Below are 18545 nucleotides of genomic sequence, written 5' to 3'. Positions count from 1 at the left end.
ATGCATTTCTGGCCAATGGTGTTTTGATACCTGAAACATTCTGTGAATCTAGCCTTACGTTTTAAACCCAACGTTGAATTTTACAAGTTATGGCTTTACTTTTGAGAAAACCCCTTAGTGAAGTGGCACTTTAGTCAGAAAATTAAGTCCAGCTAGATGACTTCAGGCTGGCCCCTTTTGCAGGTATAGCCATGTGAAACAAAAGCAAGTGCCTATATGGTTTTAAAATCCAGTAATACACGGGCTCTCACTGCTCTGCACATGCTCAGTTGATCTCCAGTTTTCTGCCTGTGCCAAATTTTTAGAGGCCAATCTGCTGGCAAGCCTAAAGATTTACTGCTGCCCAGGGGCTCTGGGCTTCAGCAAAATGGCAGCCCCCTGGCAAAAGGGAACAGGCACAACGCTGCAGGCAATTGACAGCACACCAACTTTGGTAGCAGAATCTATTATTGTGAGATGTACGCTTCTTGCTACTGAACATTCTATATCAAGTTATGGGTAAAGTTCTGCATTTTTATACAAAAAGGACTACATACTTCATGGCATTCTCGTCTTTTTTTTAACCTAAAATACAAAAATATCCCTGTCTGTGGCAAGAGCTGCCTATACCTTGAGAGGTTTGGACACTTAATGGTGGTTAACTGAGGTCCTAAGTGCAGTGTCCGACAGCTGAAACTAGCACCAAAGTCTTTGGAGCAAAAAAAAAAAAACATTTGTTTTTATATTTAAAGTCAAAACTAATAGATATTTAGTACATCTCTAGAATACAGCTACATACAGCTTTTTCTATGTAGTATCCCTCTAAACACGCTGCAATCACAGAAAGATGTGTTGAAGCCAGAAATCTAGTGTGCCCCTACCCGACATAGCAACACAACTTCAAATTATCATCAAGCATGTGGTGTCAGCCCTGCCCACTTCTGGTGGATTACAGAACAGAACACAGACTTCTCATTGTCCACCTACTCATTTCCCATCTTTCCATTACCACAACTCCTCCTCCCCTCATCATACTCCGAGATCCCAAGCATGAGTGGTCTGTCACTCCTGCCTACTTCAATTTTCAATGGACTACAAAGCACACAGACCTTTCTCATCCACCCCCCTCCCCACATAACCCCTCATTGCTAGGATCCCTCCTTCTCATTACCATAACCCCTCCTTCTGAACAGGCAGAAAGCACAGGAAGTTCAAGATTTCTGGCAGGATTAACAGGTATAGTTAGCGCCTATCTAACAAAAAAAAAAAAAAGATAAGACACTTGAATTGGTCAGGCCAAGAAGGGAACAATAACCGAATACAACAAAGCAAAAAAAATAAAAAATAGAAGCCGTTCAGATCAATGTAAAATCTAGCACAGGAAGGCAGGGTAGTACACTAAACAGTGCGGTACTGCTGGGGGAGTGCTGGGGAATTTGTCCTGCCCATTTCCTATTTTTCTTACCCATTGATTTGAACAGCTGCCATGTTTTTTAAGTCAACCTGCCTTTCCCAGTTACAACACACAGAAGTGCATTGTGGGTTTTTACATGGGGTGGGAAGCTAGGAAATGGAGACGTGATACAATGGATGTGAAGAAATAACAGGCACAGGGAGGGGTAGTTATACCACAGCATAGTGTTGGGTGTTATTAAGAAAACAATGACTCACAATTACACAAGAGAGGAGGGGTGAGGCACACATGGTGCTCTGTCTCCATCCTATAATGTTGTGGATGGATGAAGGAGAAGGGGATAAAGTTAGAATTAGGATGATGAGAACATATGCACTGCACCACTGATGTGATTTCCAGGATGCAGATCAATCCATAAATACAGGGAAATGTTAATAACGCAATTATAGCCAGTGTGACCTCAGTGGGGCGTGTGTTCTGTACAGATTTCAACTCAGGATGTCTGTCTTGCTTGGCGACTACAATAGTACATGGCGGTACCCAGAAGAGATGCGCAAATATGCGTTTTCTGCAGCTACAAAAGAAACGTCAGAGCGCAGAAACAGCGTCTTGTGTGTTTGATATAAAATTATTTGTGCCAGGGTACCAATAACAGGCAACATTCATTCTTGCGGCCAATTATTTCTAGAAGCCCGACGGCTGCACTCTGAATGATTTTGTTTCCTTTTGGACATAATCTCTTCCACCACGTACCTTATCTTACAGATGAATGGGGGATAGCGATTCCCTGCGTGTTTTTTTTTTAAGCTTACCGAGAAGATGGGTCCAGATGTTGCCGGTCTCTGTGTGTATCCTGAAGATGCTCTTGAAGCACGCCCTAAAGGAAGGCATGGGTGGGCGGTGACCGTGTAGGAGGTAATCATTGTCCTTCAGCCAATCAGGGAGCACGTCATGGGGGATGACTCGCCATCGACCCTCCCACACCTGTATAGATGGGGGAAAAGATGTAAGAGGTGCAAAAGAAATTAAGGCAACACACCACGGTGGACGCATGCATTCAACATTTGGGAGTTGGCAGAAGCTCACCTAAAATGTACTGAGCGAGGGAATGTGCCATGGGTGGCACAATAGGATGCAGCAAAATAGGTCATAGAATACATTCGCCTGTGGAATGCACTACCAACCACCATCCGACTGGAGTCAGACCACTGGGCCTTCAGGAGAAAGATTAAAACTCATCTCTTCTGAGGTCAAGGGGTTCCTTACCCATGAAATGAATACAGCGCCCAGAGGCGATTCAGTTTGCATGTGTTGCGCTTTACAAGTCTCTCACTCACTCACATTGGTGCTAAATCCAAGAACAAGGCAATTTGAAAAGTCAGGAGGTAAGGTCTGACAGCTACTGCCCTATTAACTGCCTAAATTCATGTCGGTACAGACACCGGCCTCCAGCTGATCAGTAATTATGACCACAAGGCCTCTTCCACACAGGCGCACTCCGTCGCTACAGAGTCCGCCTGCTCAGCGGGAGATCTATCTGTTGAGCCGGCGGATGAAAAGTCCCTCTCTGCAATGGAGAGATTTCATCAGATCTCACCCGATCTGCCATGGACGGATGGGGACGTATTGCCATCCGTCCGATTTTGGCGGGTTGGATGTCAGTGGACATGTCTCCGCTGACACCCGACGCTTCATAGGACTTCATGGAGAGGCCGTTCAGGTCCGCCGTCAAAACTGACAGGTGGACCTGAACGGTCCGATCGTGTGAAAGGGGCCTAAAGCCAGCCACAGATGGTGCAATTTTCTTTCCTGTAACCACAGGTTGCAGGGAAGAAAAAATAAAAATAAATTAGCTCGATTCCCCCATTAACACAGTCATTGTTGATGGGGGAATCCTACCACAGAGCTATTGTGTTTTCCCGGCAGTGGCATGGGGGGTTGGAGCCGTCCCAGCTGGAAGAACACAGACAAACTGAAAAAGCCAACAGACTGGTTGCACCCAGTTGAGCGATCAAGTTGGGCACAATCAACCTGCCCGTGCATGGTTAATTTGAACCATCTATGACTGGCTTAAAAGGCAGAACCCTGTACAGCAGGGGTCTCAAACTGGTGGCCCTCCAGCTGTTGTGAAACTACAAGGCTGACAGTTATAAGCATGACTCCCACAGGCAGAGGCATGATGGGATTTGTAGTTTTGAAACAGCTGGAGGGCCGCCAGTTTGAGACCTCTGCTGTACAGTGCCGTTATGCACTCTAGAGACAGCATGCATGCATTATTAGCATGAGGTCAGGCAGTTACCCGAGCTGCAATGGTCAGGCATCTGGTTACCTTTGGCTCAGGGCCCAAAGTCATTCTTAAAGTAACCCAAGCTTGAAAAAAATAAACAAACACCCTTAGCTGCCAAAGGGAGACCATCTCAAACTTCACTTTAAATCCCATCAATAAATCCAAAAGGGATTGTACAATTAGTGGTGACCCAAGCAACCAAACAGCAATCACTTTTATTGATCAAACTTCCATAAATTGAAATTCTGACTGGCTATGGCTTACATGGCAGATGTGTTCCCTGTGAAAGATCCAAACCCACGGGTGATAGTACGTCTTTAAAGATGCCCAAAAATGGTTAAAAAAAAACCCTTATGAACAATAAGTATGCATGGCTCACCAAGGATAAGACGGAAGCTCCAAGTTAACTCTTGAGATCACATGGAGCATCTTCAAGAAAAAAAAAAAAACCTCACTATGACTCCATGGAGTATGTCCTTAGGATACCTCTCCATGAAATCTTTCTTCCCCCACCACATCATAAACTCTCATCCCGATTGCAGGAAATGTGAACTCTAGCCTGTAATCACCAGCGACATTGTGCTGAAATAGAATCTGACGTCACTTAAGATGCGAGGCTCTGAGGCTCGAAGGAAAGCGAGGAGCAATGTTTACATGTTACCTGCTGCTGATGTCCCAGCAGACAGTGTAGGATCCAACGAGTGGCCTGTTGCCTCCATCCACAGAGATCAATGTCTGGCAAATACCCAGCACAGAACAAAGGCATCTTTCCTTATTGCAGGGAGATGCGTATAAGACCGAATGCCAAGGCATTAAGTGTAGAAGGGCAGGGATAAATCCTCTGTCAGGTCTTTAATGCTGCCCATTTCACCCCTTACAGGTGTGCTTAAAAGTTTGCATACCCTAGCAAAAATGGTGAAATTATGGCATCAATAATGAAAATATAACGGATCATGCCAAAATGTTTATATATATATATATATATAATCACTTCCCAGCCGGTCAATAGCAGATTGACGTCCGGGAACTGGTTGCGTTATACTCACTGGATGTCATATGACGTCCAGCAGAATAACAGCCGCCGCACGCTCGGGGAGGGGCGCGCATCGCAGCGATCGGTGGTGTGTCAGTCTGACAAACCGCTACACCGATTTTGGTAAAGAGCCTCCGTCGGCTGATCACAAAGTAAACAGGAAGAGCCGTTGATTGGCTTTTCCTCACTCGCGTCTGACAGACGCGAGTAGAGGAGAGCAGATAAAAAAAAGGTTACATACCCTGGAATGTTTGGCCTTGGTACAGACACAATAGTTAATGAGTTTGTTAGCTTTCACATGGATGCACCAAGCAGGCTAGACACTGAGCCATGAGGAGGTAGAAAAGAACAGTCAAAAGACCTGCATAACAAGATAATGAAACTTTACAAAGATGGAAAAGGATATAAAAATATATCCAAAGCCTTGTATATGCCAGTCAGTACTGTTTAATCACTTAAAGGGGTTGTAAAGGTTCATGCTTTTTCACCTTAAAGAAACAAGGTGAAAAAACATCTGTCAATTACTGGCCCCCCGTTTTACTTACCTGTGCCCTGGAAAGTCCTGTATCGCAAACACGCTCGATCTTTGCTCGGGCTTCTCGGCTCTTCATTGGATAGATTGATAGTAGCGCAGCCATTGGCTCGCACTGCTGTCAATCAAATCCAATGACGCGGGCGCCGGACCGAGCCATACACTCGGCGGCTATGTACACCGAGTGTATGACACGGGAGCGCGCCCACAAGCTAACCCCCTCGGGAGAGAGATTCCCAGAGGGGGTTAGCTATTGCGGGGAGGAGCGGAGAGCCGTAGTTGGACCCCAGAATAGGATGTTCAGGGCCACTCTGTGCAAAAAAAAAATGCACAGTGAAAGTATGACAGGTTTCTTATTTTTTAAAACAAAATACCTGTGCCTTTAGTATTACTTTAAGTGGAAAATGTGGGGATCTCTCTTGATACCAAGCCAAGGTCAGTTAGATCAAGAAATATTTCAGCCACAACTGTTCGGGATACAAAGAAAAACCCACAATTTGATGATACTTGAACAAAACAGAGCTGCATGGTCAAGTTGCCAGAAAGAAGCCTTTACTGTACAAGTTCCACAAAAAAGCCTGGTTACAATATGCCCAACACTTCGACATGCCTCATTGGCTTTTTTCTGGCAGCTCAACCATGCAGCTCTTTTTTGTTCAAGTATCATTGAATTGTGCTCCTTAACCACACTGTTTTTTTGGAGAGCAGCCTGTATTTCTCCTACGGTTACCTGTGGGGTTTTTCTTTGTATCCCAAGCAATTCTTCCACCAGTTGTGGCTGCAATCTTTCTTGGTCTGCCTGACCTTGGCTTGGTATCAAAAGAGCCCCTAATTTTCCACTTCTTAATAAATGATTAAACAGTACTGGCTGGCATATGCAAGGCTTTGGATATCTTTTTCCATCTTTGCAAAGTTTTATTACATTGTTACGCAGTTTGTTTGACTGTTCTTTTCTATCTCCTATAGCAGTAAGCTGCTATAATGGTAAGCAAGTACCCCTACTCATTCCAGCTGCCAGAGATGAAGAAAATATCCCATACTTCTGATGTGGAAGAGTGCGACTTCCTCTCCTACCTCTTCCAGAAGACTGCTGGTGGTTAAACATTGGCCAATCAGACACCTTGGATTAGGATATCAAGATCTGCCCACATACCTTACAGACAAATTCCTCCACCCGCTCCATGGCGTGATGAGCCTGCAGGAGAGGCGCCATTCCCATAAAGCCTTCATCCTCCTGCACCGGTTCTTCTATGCTGTCACATTCCTCCGATTTCTGCAACAAAAAAACACAGCTAAATCACACAAACATTCCAGATTATGCATCAATACATTTTATATTTCACATTTAGGTCCATACAAAAAATACAACATAGAAGCAACAATTCCCAAGAACCACATGTGCAGTGCATCTGTAGGTTGGCTGTATCTAGGAAAACAAGGTGGGTGAGACCTGTACGACAAGATGGGTCACCGATCATCCATTAAGCCAGTTGGGGGGGGGGGGGGGGGATGTAAAGAAACATAGGCAAATGCTAGATACCGAATTAAACAGTCCTACCACCCATGCTACAATCTACTATAACAAAATATTCTCCAATTTATTCAACAGCCGCCTTTACAGACTCATTCAAGCTTTTAGGATCTCAAGTGACCCACACAGGGATTACTGTAGAAGACAACCTAATTAGAACGCAACATTGTCAGCTTGGCAAATCCTTGAATCACGCTTCTGCTGCTTAGAGGAAGTGCCCTCTACATCTCCGTACAGATGCCCCAGCCTTCAAAGTGGTTATCGGATGACATTTAAGGCTAGGGGAGTTCACACTGGCTCATATCTGCCACCCCAATCAGCCCTGATCTGTAGGGAAGTGTCTCTGCGCATTTCCAGACATCACTTCAGAAATGCCAGATATGTACAGATCAGGCTGAACTCTAATAGGGACCGGGTTACGCCAGAGTAAGATATGGCACTGCAGCGGAACCTCAAAGAATCAGCTCAACAAAGAAAACCGAAAGGGTCAGGGATATAAACAGTTCGAGCAACCCAACTGCACACGCCAGCCCCTCCCTATCTCAGAATGTCATTTTAAAAGTGCCTTGAAAAGTATTCATACCCCTAAAATGTTCCACTATTTGTCATTTTACACAATATACTACAACACATTACATCACTTCCGGATTTTTATTCTGTCCTGTGAGAATTTTCATAACTTTAGTAAAACGCTTCCATTTTCGATACGAAACTAGCATACAAAAAAACACACACACACAAACGCCACGATCGTTCGTACAATAATCTCATCATGTTTACCAGCAATTAGTGTTTAATTTACTTTAAAACTTTTTCAGCGCATAGCTTGTAGTGATATGTGCACAGTACATACAATATGCAGGCACTGCTTTCTGCTTGGTAGTACAGCACAGTGACTGCTTTACAATTTTGCTCTACAAGGGCCCTTTAAAAGTGTGCGACTCGTTATAAATGGCACCCCACTGTACCTTGCCAACGGACGTTAGTGTGTTGCCACGTGCAATGCTGCAACTGACATGCATGCACCATTTCTGGCAGCGTGCCACATTGGAACGCACTTCCGTTAGCAAGGTGTGCCAGGGTGCCATATAGTGAGTGAGCCCTTAATGTGCCAAGGCTATGAAAAAAAAAAAAATCTGTCTACGTATTCTGGGAATTCCAAGATGCTTGAGATGAGGATCTCAAAGCGGAAGCTCCCCTTATCTGCCTGGTTTTGACAGGTACCTGCTCCCACTTCAGGCAAACTCAGCGGGAAGTTCAGCCCCCCCCCCTTCCCCTGCAGCCAGCCCAATCAGAGTGCAGCGCGCTTTATGCGTGCGCAGTAAGGTTTTCCTTAGTGGAGATGGCTGGGACAGCAGCAGCCAATAGCCGATTTGCAAGTTGGCTCGGGTGAAGACACCGCTGGATTCCTGGACAGGTAAGAGTTTGAATATTAAAAGCCAGCAGCTACAGTATTTGTAGCTGCGGACTTCATTTTTTTTTTTTCTGCAGTAGCCTGGAGCGTCGCTTTAAAACAATGGCACAGCAAGCTCATAAAAAAACGCAACACAAAACATTTCATGTGAACCATACAAATTCAAACACACATGCACACTAAAAAACGCACTAGAGTTTTAGCTTGCAAACTCCTAAGCAGCACAAAGAAAGCTTTGGAAGATACACCGCTATTTACACAACCTCCACAAATGGAGAAGGTGGTAGGTTGTACGTGCTCAGAAAACATCCTTCTATTTGAGGTGTACTAAATGCAATCTTCATGTAGAACCAAAGAGCTTGGATCTATAAACTTCTATAAGCCACAAGACATCCATATTGATTGATCACAAGAAATAAAGTGCTTTACATCAGGACGAGAGTCCCTATAAGTGGAACTTAATGTGATGGGAAGCTGTATTTGGCCCTGGCTGGCTGATGTCTCTGCAGAAAACACCATCAAGCGGGTCAATAAACACAACAGGGCTAGCGGGGGCTGCCATAGACATTGGGGGTGTGCAAAAATGCTCCTTTATAAATATATGTGAATACCTGTCCACCAGATCTCCTGCACGACGTCATCCTATATAACACAGAACTATCTTTATCTCTTGATGTCATGCAAATATGCAGGCCATTATCTAAAGGATCTTCGAATTCCCACAGGGCGGCCATCAACTGTTGGATTTCTAAATGTTAGATATTAACAGTCAGTCAATGAAACCGGCTCTCTCAATGCGTCTCAATTCCAAAGGCGTTAAATGTCAGCTTTTAAACATTCTGGTGAAAACTAAATCGCCGTTCCAGTTTTCAAAGCTGTGTATTTAAAAGGGTTATTCATGCTGTACAATTTATAGCATATCTACAGAGAGACCGCCAAATACATCGATGAAATTCAGCACTGGGGCTCAGTGGTTAGCACTACTGCTGTGCAGCATTGGAGTTCTCAGTTCAAATCTCAACTAGGACGCGACCTGCATGGAGTTTGCATGTTGTCCTTAATTTTGCACAGATTTCCCCCCACACTCCAAAGACATTCTGTTAGGTTATCCACCTCAGCAAAAAGCAGGTGTCGTCTTATACGTGGGGTACCTTTACTTCATTTGGGCCAAGCTGATCCAAAACGAACGTCCCCAAGCTGTCAGCCCGCTGGATGTGTGGCAACACTTTATGTAGCTTCATACAGTATACCGTGCTGAGCCAAACACGGTAAGCAATTCTATTAAAGAACACAAAGTCTGCTCAGATTGGCTTTGAGAGTCAGAGAGGCGCGGGCTGATGTTGCACCCTCTGCCAATCCGGGCAGGCTTTGTATTCATTAATATAATACATTACTTCCCCGTGATTGGCTCAGCGCGGTATACAGTATGTAGCCGAATCTACTGTACATGTGGTATTACCGCACATTCAGCGGTAATACCCGACAGACAGATTACAGATTAGTGGGTGTAAAAATGGCTCCGGGAGCATTTTGCGGACAATAACATGGATTTGCTCATGTAGCAATTACTTACAGATGATCAGCCCCTGGTGGATCATACACAGACCTTCTGGGTCTCCAAAGGCCAATCACAAATGGCCCCATTCACAAGGGTGAATGGGGTCATATGTTGCAAGGCCATTTACCAACAAACTCCCCCTTGTGGGCAAGTGTTGATAGGCCAGGCATAATTCAGCCCATGTGTAAAAGAACTCCAATCAAGGGGACACCATAGAAGGTTATCTTTCACACACACACAGCTAGAATTCTAAAATGATAATGAACTTGGGTTATGTGACCGTGCCATATAGTAATGGACCACAGCTGTGTGACTTTGCAGGTAAATAATTAGAGGACAGCCAGAGACCATGAGCGTGTGGCTTGCAGCACTGGAGGTTGTATCAGTTACAAAGCACCGCCTTGGCTGTGCGACCGATTTGTAGGTATCACATGGCGGATCACATATCACTGGCATAATCCCAGCTCTCCACTGAAAGGACAGGTGACTAATACACTCTGCAAAGTTTTAAATGTTTCAGGATGGTGTTGGGTGTGCTGTCCCCCCCTCCATAGGAACCTCCGAAAGAGGGAAACCAGATCTGCACCACCATGTATCAAGTCACACGAAGCCTCCGAGCTGTACATTACCGTAACTAACCACCAAAAAGTAATCGTACCTGGAAACCATTAAATGCTGCTGCAATTACAATTATCGTTTTTCCTCCTAATATTTACATGGGAAACATTAGACAAAACAATAACTAATAAAATATCAATGTTTTCAACTAAAGTGTTCAGTTTTGTTCTGAAGAGGCATAGCAGGAGCTGCGGTCTGTGTCTCTGTACAACAAATTACAAATAATCACGCACCTTACTCCATAAAGCTAAATGCCAGGATAAGCAAATATTGTAAATACAAAGAAGCATGTGTATTCATACTAGAACCTAAGTGTCCCTTGTGTATTTCTTTTGGATCTGTGCAATAATCCAGTGTGAAACTTTACCTCTGTGTAGGAGCTTCCTGTAATAAAGACCGGTCACTGCTGCCCTCTCTCCTTGTGCAGGGTGACTGGTCTTGTCTCCGCCCCCCTCCTGTAGTTTTCTGCAGGCAGCCCATAATCAGTGGGCTGGCTGGGCCCCTCCCATAGCTCTGCTCTCTAAAAAAAGACTAAGCACAGCACAGGGATGATGTCACCATTTTTACTGACGGGGTTTGCAAAGCCATTTATTTCCTCTTTGGCTAAAGCAAATATTTGAACGGAAGTTTGTCTATAAAATTATGTGGAAGCTCAACCAGAGAAAAACAAAAAAACTGCATTAGGCCAAACAAGTTTTGTCAGATAATTCACCACTTCATCCTAAAAAAAAATTGCAATTACAAAGATTTAGACAGACATTCAGGCTTCTTTTGTTTGTATTGGTATGACAAAAAAAAAAAAAAAAAAAAAAAAGTGGAGAAACAAAAAGCCAAATCTTACACATTCCACGAAAAGCTCAAAAAATGGACGGTTGTGTGTGCGCCACATGAAGCATGGAGAAGAGAAAGGGCAGCAAAGAGTTGTCTAGGATTGGAGAACAAAAATGGTGGAAAAGCATGGACAATCTCAAGTCAATCTCGAGAGATGTTACTGTTCTTGTGTCCACTGCACGCAACATTGTCAAGAATTTTACAGCCCATGGCACTGTAGCCAATCTTTGGATGTGGACGAAAGAGAAAAATTGACCAAAGTTTGCCAAAACTTACCTGAGGAAGCCAAAAATCTGTTTGGGAGAATGTGCTGTGGACAGACAGATCAAAATTACAACTTTTTGGTAAAGCCCATCATTCTATTGTTTTCAGAAAAATAAATGAGGCCTTTAAAAGAAGAAGAAAAAAAAAAAGTCCCTACAGTCAAACATGGTGGAAGTTTACTGATGTGGTGGGTTTGCTTTAACACTTCCGGCACTGGGTGTCTTGACCGTGTGCATGGCATTATGAAATCTGAAGACTACCAAAAAATTATGGGGTGCAATGTAGGGCCCACTGTCAGAAAGTTGGGTCTCTGTCAGAAGTCATGGGTCTTACAGTAGGATAAATGACCCAAAGCACCCAGAAATGGTTTAAGGCAAGGCGCTGGAGAGTAGACATGTGCAATTTGTTTAACGAATTTTGTCAAAATTCGTTAATTGAGAAATTCCCAAATTTTTGGAGAAATTCCAGAGATTACGAATTTCCGGAAAAAGATAAAAAAAAAAAAAAAAAAAACGAACGAATGAAACGAAAAACGAATGAATTTTTTCGGCAGTGCACGCGTCTACTGGAGAGTACTGAACTGGTCAGTAATGAGTCTATCTAAATCCCATAGAGCACCTGTGGTGAGATCTCAAAACCGCAGTCGTGAAAAGTAACCCTTCCAATCTGAGAGTGGTCCAAAATTCCTATAAGAACTAATGGATGGTTACAGGAAGTGATTGGATTTCAGTTATTTTTTCCCAAGTGATGTTCTACCAAATATTAAATTGAGGGTGCCAATAATTTTGTTCGGAGTTGTGTGAAAGGTGTCAGATTTGGCTTTTTGCTGCTCTTTTTTTGTGTCATACCAATACAAACAATAAAACATACAATTGCCTAAACATTTGTAATTGCAACAATTCTCTGGGCGAAGTGGTGCATTATCTGACAGAAATGGAGGAGTGGCAATATTTTTGGCCATGACTGTACATCCAAATAAAAAATACACAGACAAGGCATCAGCTAGCTACTGACATAGTATGCTTATGAAGGAAGCAGTTGCTCCTTGTTTTTCATATTCCCATTTTCCCCACCTCTAACGTTACTCCAGAGATCCCTTTTGCAATAAGTTAGCAATATCAGTCTTATTAAATGACTTCCAGCCTTCAGCACTTCTGTCTTCTAATGAGTAATATCTTGAAAGAAGAGAACAACATCAGCCACGTTTACACATTATACTGCTGACGAGCGCTGCACAAATGTCTGCGCTACTTTCTGATTGCATCTAGTAGACTGCAGTATCCTGGCCCATATCAAATACTAAATTGGCCTGACAGTCTCGCATTCTGCATGTGCTCCTTGTGTGTTTTTAACAAGCAGATTTTGTATTTGTAAAGGGTCAATTAGGAACACCTTGGTTCTCCCTTGTGGCCGTCTGTTTGATCATTAGTTTCTATGTTTAACGGGTTGGTTCAAAAGGACAAGAGGTGGTAACCAAGCGCTCTTAATCAACAATAACCATTTTTAATCCTTGCGCTGATAACATTAGTAAATGTACATCAAGATAGATTATATTTACATTTTTTATTTTTACACACACTTCAGTTGCTTCCTGGCCTAGGTCAAAATGACGTCATACATTCCAGGAGTCTTTGGGGGGGGGGGGGGGGAGAAGGGGGTTTCTCGGCCAAAACCCCCCCCCCCCATGCCTGAGATAAGGGCAGAGGGATTACAGGAAGTAAATGTTACAGGCATCACCTGCCCTTACTCAAGATGGCTGCTGCTAGAAATGTTAGCAAGGGTGTTTTTCATAGCTATTGCTCAACAAGTTAAGTTCCGCTTTAACCCCTTAACGCCCACCGCACGACTATTTACGTCCACAGAATGGCACGTACAGGCAGAAGGACGTATATATACGTCCTTGCCTTCTAGCGGGTGGGGGGTCCGATCGGGACCCCCCCGGTACTTGCGGCGGTCGGGTTCCCTCGGGGAGCGATCCGTGACGACGGCGCGGCTATTCGTTTATAGCCGCTCCGTCGCGATCGCTCCCCAGAGCTGAAGAACGGGGAGAGCCGTATGTAAACACGGCTTCCCCGTGCTTCACTATGGCGCTGCATCGATCGAGTGATCCCTTATATAGGGAGACTCGATCGATGACGTCAGTCCTACAGCCACACCCCCCTACAGTTGTAAACAAACTAGGTGAACCCTAACTCCTACAGCGCCCCCTGTGGTTAACTCCCAAACTGCAACTGTCATTTTCACAATAAACAATGCAATTTAAATGTGTCAAAATTGTCCGAAGTGTCCACCATAATGTCGCAGTCACGAAAAAAATCGCTGATCGCCGCCATTAGTAGTAAAAAAAAAATAATAATAATAAAAATGCAATAAAACTATCCCCTATTTTGTAAACGCTATAAATTTTGCGCAAACCAACCGATAAACACGTATTGCGATTTTTTTTTACCAAAAATAGGTAGAAGAATACGTATCGGCCTAAACTGAGAAAAAAAAATATTTTTATATATGTTTTTGGGGGATATTTATTATAGCAAAAAGTAAAAAATATTGCATTTTTTTCAAAATTGTCGCACTATTTTTGTTTATAGCGCAAAAAATAAAAACCGCAGAGGTGATCAAATACCACCAAAAGAAAGCTCTATTTGTGGGGAAAAAAGGACGCCAATTTTGTTTGGGAGCCACGTCGCACGACCGCGCAATTGTCTGTTTAAGCGACGCAGTGCCGAATTGTAAAAACCCCTTGGGTCATGTAGCAGCATATTGGTCCGGTCCTTAAGTGGTTAAAGAGAAGCTTCATTAATGACGGAACTTGATGTGCGCCTGTGCGGTATGGAACCTCTTGCCTACTGGGATATGATGTGACTATACTAGGGGGCAGCACCAGCAGGGTTCACATTATTCCCCAAGAGAGAAGCGAGAGTGTGGGGTGGACTATGACTATGAAATATAAACACAATGGATCTTGAGAGATTTTATGAAAACCCGAGTATTGAAAGGCATCACCCAAAAGGTGTTTTAGACCAATTATAATCTCTGGCTGTGATGATCAACCTGTGGTTTCAAACTTGACAACCAGGAGAAGCACATAGAGCGTGCACTAGATTTATCTCCAATGGGAGCATATGGAGGGTGAACTGGTTTGGACATTTACTGCACATTCCACAATAGTGCGTCAGTCCCTGCGCTACAGGTCCTCTTTGTCAAGAACTAGGTGGAAACCACATTAGCCTTTTCAATCTGTAACCAATTGAAGGTTATTGAAAGACATACTGTACTAAAGCCTTGTTAACAATATGCATCACCAACTGACAATCACAAGACGCCCAGATTTGCAAGCCCTCACTCGTCCAAAACAATAAAAAAAAAAAAAAACAGGAAAGGCGGCACCACCTCCCTGTACAAGGGTGAGACTGAAATAAACACATACAGATAGTTTTTTCTACTGCCATATTATTTCTAGGGCCTCTTCAGACATCTCCAGACACTGGACAACAGCCAACACTATATGGCTGCCGAACGATCTTAAGCCTGTCATACATGGATCGAAATTCAGCCGATTCAGCAAAGGCCGGACACATTTCGTTCAAATGTGTGGCTGGAGGAACCTGTTCACCAGTAACCTGCTGGTTGAACAAAATAAATGACTAAAGCCGGCCATGTACGTTTGAATCCTCGGCAGGTTCAGCAAGAACTACCCGAGATTCAAACTATATATGGGCAGGCTGATGGTACCCAAGTCAATCCATTGATCAACTTGGGTACAAAAAGCAGGTCAGATGTTTTGCATGCAATTGACAGCGACTACAGCCACAAGCAATAATCACTGTGTTCTCCCGTCAGCTACGGCTCGCCTCGCCCCCTCCCCCACCCCAGGAGTTTTCCCTATACCCATGCTCTCCCTATAAAACCACAATACACGTGGTTGCAAGAATGAAAATCGTATCATCTACACAGCCAGCTTACTGTATGGGATGCTTTACAAAGTATTGTGAAACTGCGTTGGGCAGTCTTGCATGTCGGTCTATGGATAGGCATAGGAGAAGCGTAACAGGCACCAGACTGTCTGAAGAAAAATAGCCATCGGGCAGGAAAATACATCCCGTGGTTGCACTTTTCCCCCCAGATTGGCCAGGGGGCATCATGGAACACACTGTAAAGGACTGGAGCAAAAAAAGGTTCTCCAATATGGACCTGAAACACTCCAAAATCCTAATTATTCCTGAAGGAAATACAGAGATAAGCATGTTTTTGTAACATCCTTTTAATAGCTGCGAGCAAACTGTTAAACAGCTGCCATGAAACCAAATACATTGCAGGCTAGGGAGATCACTCCTAGAATAAATAAAGCAATACAAAGACAATGATAGGGGATTAGCATCGTAGGCTGTGCTTTGTCTGCCACTCTGTAAGATTACAGTACGTGGCCCTCAAGTGTAAAGCGGGGTATACGCAGTTTTTATTTCAGTCAACCAGCATGTTGGACATAAAAAACCTGACAGATCCCCACATCAACACAAGCGTTGTTGGTGCAGGGACTTTTCCTGTTGTGTCTTTGTATTGTGAAAGGAGATAGGGATACGGGACTCTTTCCTCACATCCCCCCCCCCCCCCCCCCCCCAAGGTCAAAACACTGTCTAGTAAGTTAAAATAAGAGGTAGGAGGGAATGTTCTCTTAACACCGCCAAATCGGTCCGCCTGTCAGTTTTTTAGGTGTACTATATTGGACCATCCATTGCCCTCTTTGGAGCGGAGGTTGTAAACAGACATGTGTCCGTCTAAACCCGCTGACATCGGATCTGCTAAAAACAGACAGCTGGGCGAATCTATTCCCAATGCATCAGGCGTATCCGATGTCGTATGTAAAATGGACAGGAAATCTGTTTACATTCAAACACCCATAGAGGAAAGCAGGCTGCGTCTGTGTCTGCATCTGTGGAGTGGACATGGACCGGTCATCTGCCTTCACAGGGTGGGCTTGGGGGGGGGAATCAGTGGAGAGATCCCCCTGAGCAGGCAAATCCGGTGGCAGTGTGAAAGCCCTAAAGAAAAATGAATGCAGCCAGTGCATACTTTTTTTTTTTACACTTGTTTAAACCTGGTAATCCTGTCATATGGGTATTTTCTTCTCCCCTTGTGGCTAAACAAAGGGGTGAGGAGCAAGGTCGGAAAGAATTCTGGGGGGTTGAGGCATTAAAGTGAACCCATTGCTTTTCCCTGCAGTATTTGGTATATGCAAGCAACAAAAATCCTTGTCTTGAAGTATAGATCTCCAAATACTCCAATTTTTTAACGTCAACAATAACTACATTGTAATTCAGGTGGGTCCGATCATTCCCATCCATCTCAAGCCCAGAAGAGCTTACATCCAATTCCCCTGCCACAGTCATATACCACAGATTGCACCAACCCTATAAGGGAAAAGGGGGGCATGCAAATCATCCAGATAAGTTTTGGATTCTCCAAGCAGACCTGAGCCCCCCAGAGAAAAAGCTACAAAGAAGACCTAGTTTACAGAACCCTGGACCCCAGCACTGCAGGTATTTTACATGGTCGGTAATTGGGAGGGCCTTACGAATACAATTTGTTTTGCTTGTGGTGTTATGTACAGTATAAATTATCTATAGTAAAACATCAGGGAGAGTTCGGAGTCCAGGGACACAGCCAGCTGTGATGTCAATACCCAGACTACATAAAACTCGGTAGAAGTTCAGACTTCCGGCCCCATACAAGGCTGTGTACTGATCAGACCATGTGTACAGAGGTTAGTGTGTATAAAGGTTACACATTGCCTGACAGCCACATGGAAGAATTCTCTCTACAGATGACGAGGGAAAGCCTTTCAGCCCAATGTTGCGGAATTTAGTAAAAGTCTGACCTCGTGCTGTGTCATCCTCCAACAACACAACAGTTTATAAGAGTCTGGCCATGGAAAGTCCTGCTTTTATGACTACTAGTCCTGATTCCAAGTAGAGCAAAGTATAGAACAGGACCATGAACACAAACCTCAATAGGACAACATAAAGAGCACTTCGAAATGTGTAAACCAGAGTATTACCCATAGTCGCTTGAGGAAAGGCTTCCAGGTGACATCTAAACATCACCTCTAGGCTCCAGGATTGTCCCAATTATCAGATGATTGCCAGCTTGGTCCAGAAAGAGGCGACTACATACTGAGCAAATACGAAGAAGAGCAAATGCCCTCTATCTCGGACTCCCTAAATACCAAACCTCCCATCTACAAGTCGTTCAAAATACGGCTGCTCGATTGGTGACGGGGAAAAAAACACCGAGATCGCTTCATTGGTTGCCAGTAAAAGACAGAATCACTTTCAAGACACTCTAACGCATAAGTGCGTTCAAGGAAATGCCCCCCAATATCTATGCGAAAAACTAAAAGCTCACAACCCCAATCGCGTTCTGCGATCCACCAACCAAAATCTACTCCAGATACCCAAAGCCAGATACAAGTCCAAAGGAGAACGGGTCCAAGGACCCAGACTATGGAACACTCTACCAACCAAAATCCGATTGGAGGTAAACCACTTGGCCTTCAGGAGGAAAAAATCAAAACCTATCTCTTCTGAGGGCAAAGGTTTCACTCAGAAAATGGATACTAAGCGCCCTATCTTTGTTTTCCCCTTCTTCCTTTCCTTCTTTTATCACCTTCCCCCTTCATATGTCTTCCCCTTTTTTCCTTCTTTTTTTCCTTATTTTTTCCCCTGTTCTTTTGTTCTTCTCCCCTTTTTCTGTCTACCTCCGTTCCCTGGCTATTCTGGCATTTTGCTAATCAATATGTATACAGGAAATACTATTTATATATATGACTGCCCCAGATATGTTTGATCTCAACTATATAATTTTTCTTTTGATCTATGAACACTGTCTATTTGTTTGAACTTCGTTGTGAATCGCTCTGCTATTGTATATATGCCTCTGCCACCCTGCCTACATCCATGCTGGTTTTTTTCAATGACCCTGCTTTTTTAAGGTACGGGCCTTAACATATCCTTTTGATCTACCGAGTTGCTATTTCTTTGCCCATTGGATTATCCTATATCACTCTGCAGGATTTATGATGCTG

General features: G+C 43.9%; 1 protein-coding gene across 6 annotated transcripts in view; it reads right to left on the bottom strand.

Moving 5' to 3' along the window:
• ADIPOR2 (adiponectin receptor 2) overlaps positions 1–18545 on the bottom strand; it is a 100856-nt gene that overhangs the window by 13696 nt on the left and 68615 nt on the right. For all 6 annotated transcript variants that reach the window (XM_040345307.1, XM_040345305.1, XM_040345304.1 and 3 more), the window contains exons 3-4: positions 6399–6518; positions 2206–2377 (exon numbers count right to left, since the gene is read on the bottom strand). In XM_040345307.1, the coding sequence (XP_040201241.1) occupies positions 2206–2377; positions 6399–6518 (292 nt within the window). The remainder of the gene's footprint in view (positions 1–2205; positions 2378–6398; positions 6519–18545) is intronic.

This window comes from Rana temporaria, chromosome 3 (assembly GCF_905171775.1).
Source record: "Rana temporaria chromosome 3, aRanTem1.1, whole genome shotgun sequence".
Lineage (NCBI taxonomy): Eukaryota > Metazoa > Chordata > Amphibia > Anura > Ranidae > Rana > Rana temporaria.
Note: the sequence above shows the minus strand (reverse complement) of the source record. Positions and strands in the feature narration are given on the sequence as shown.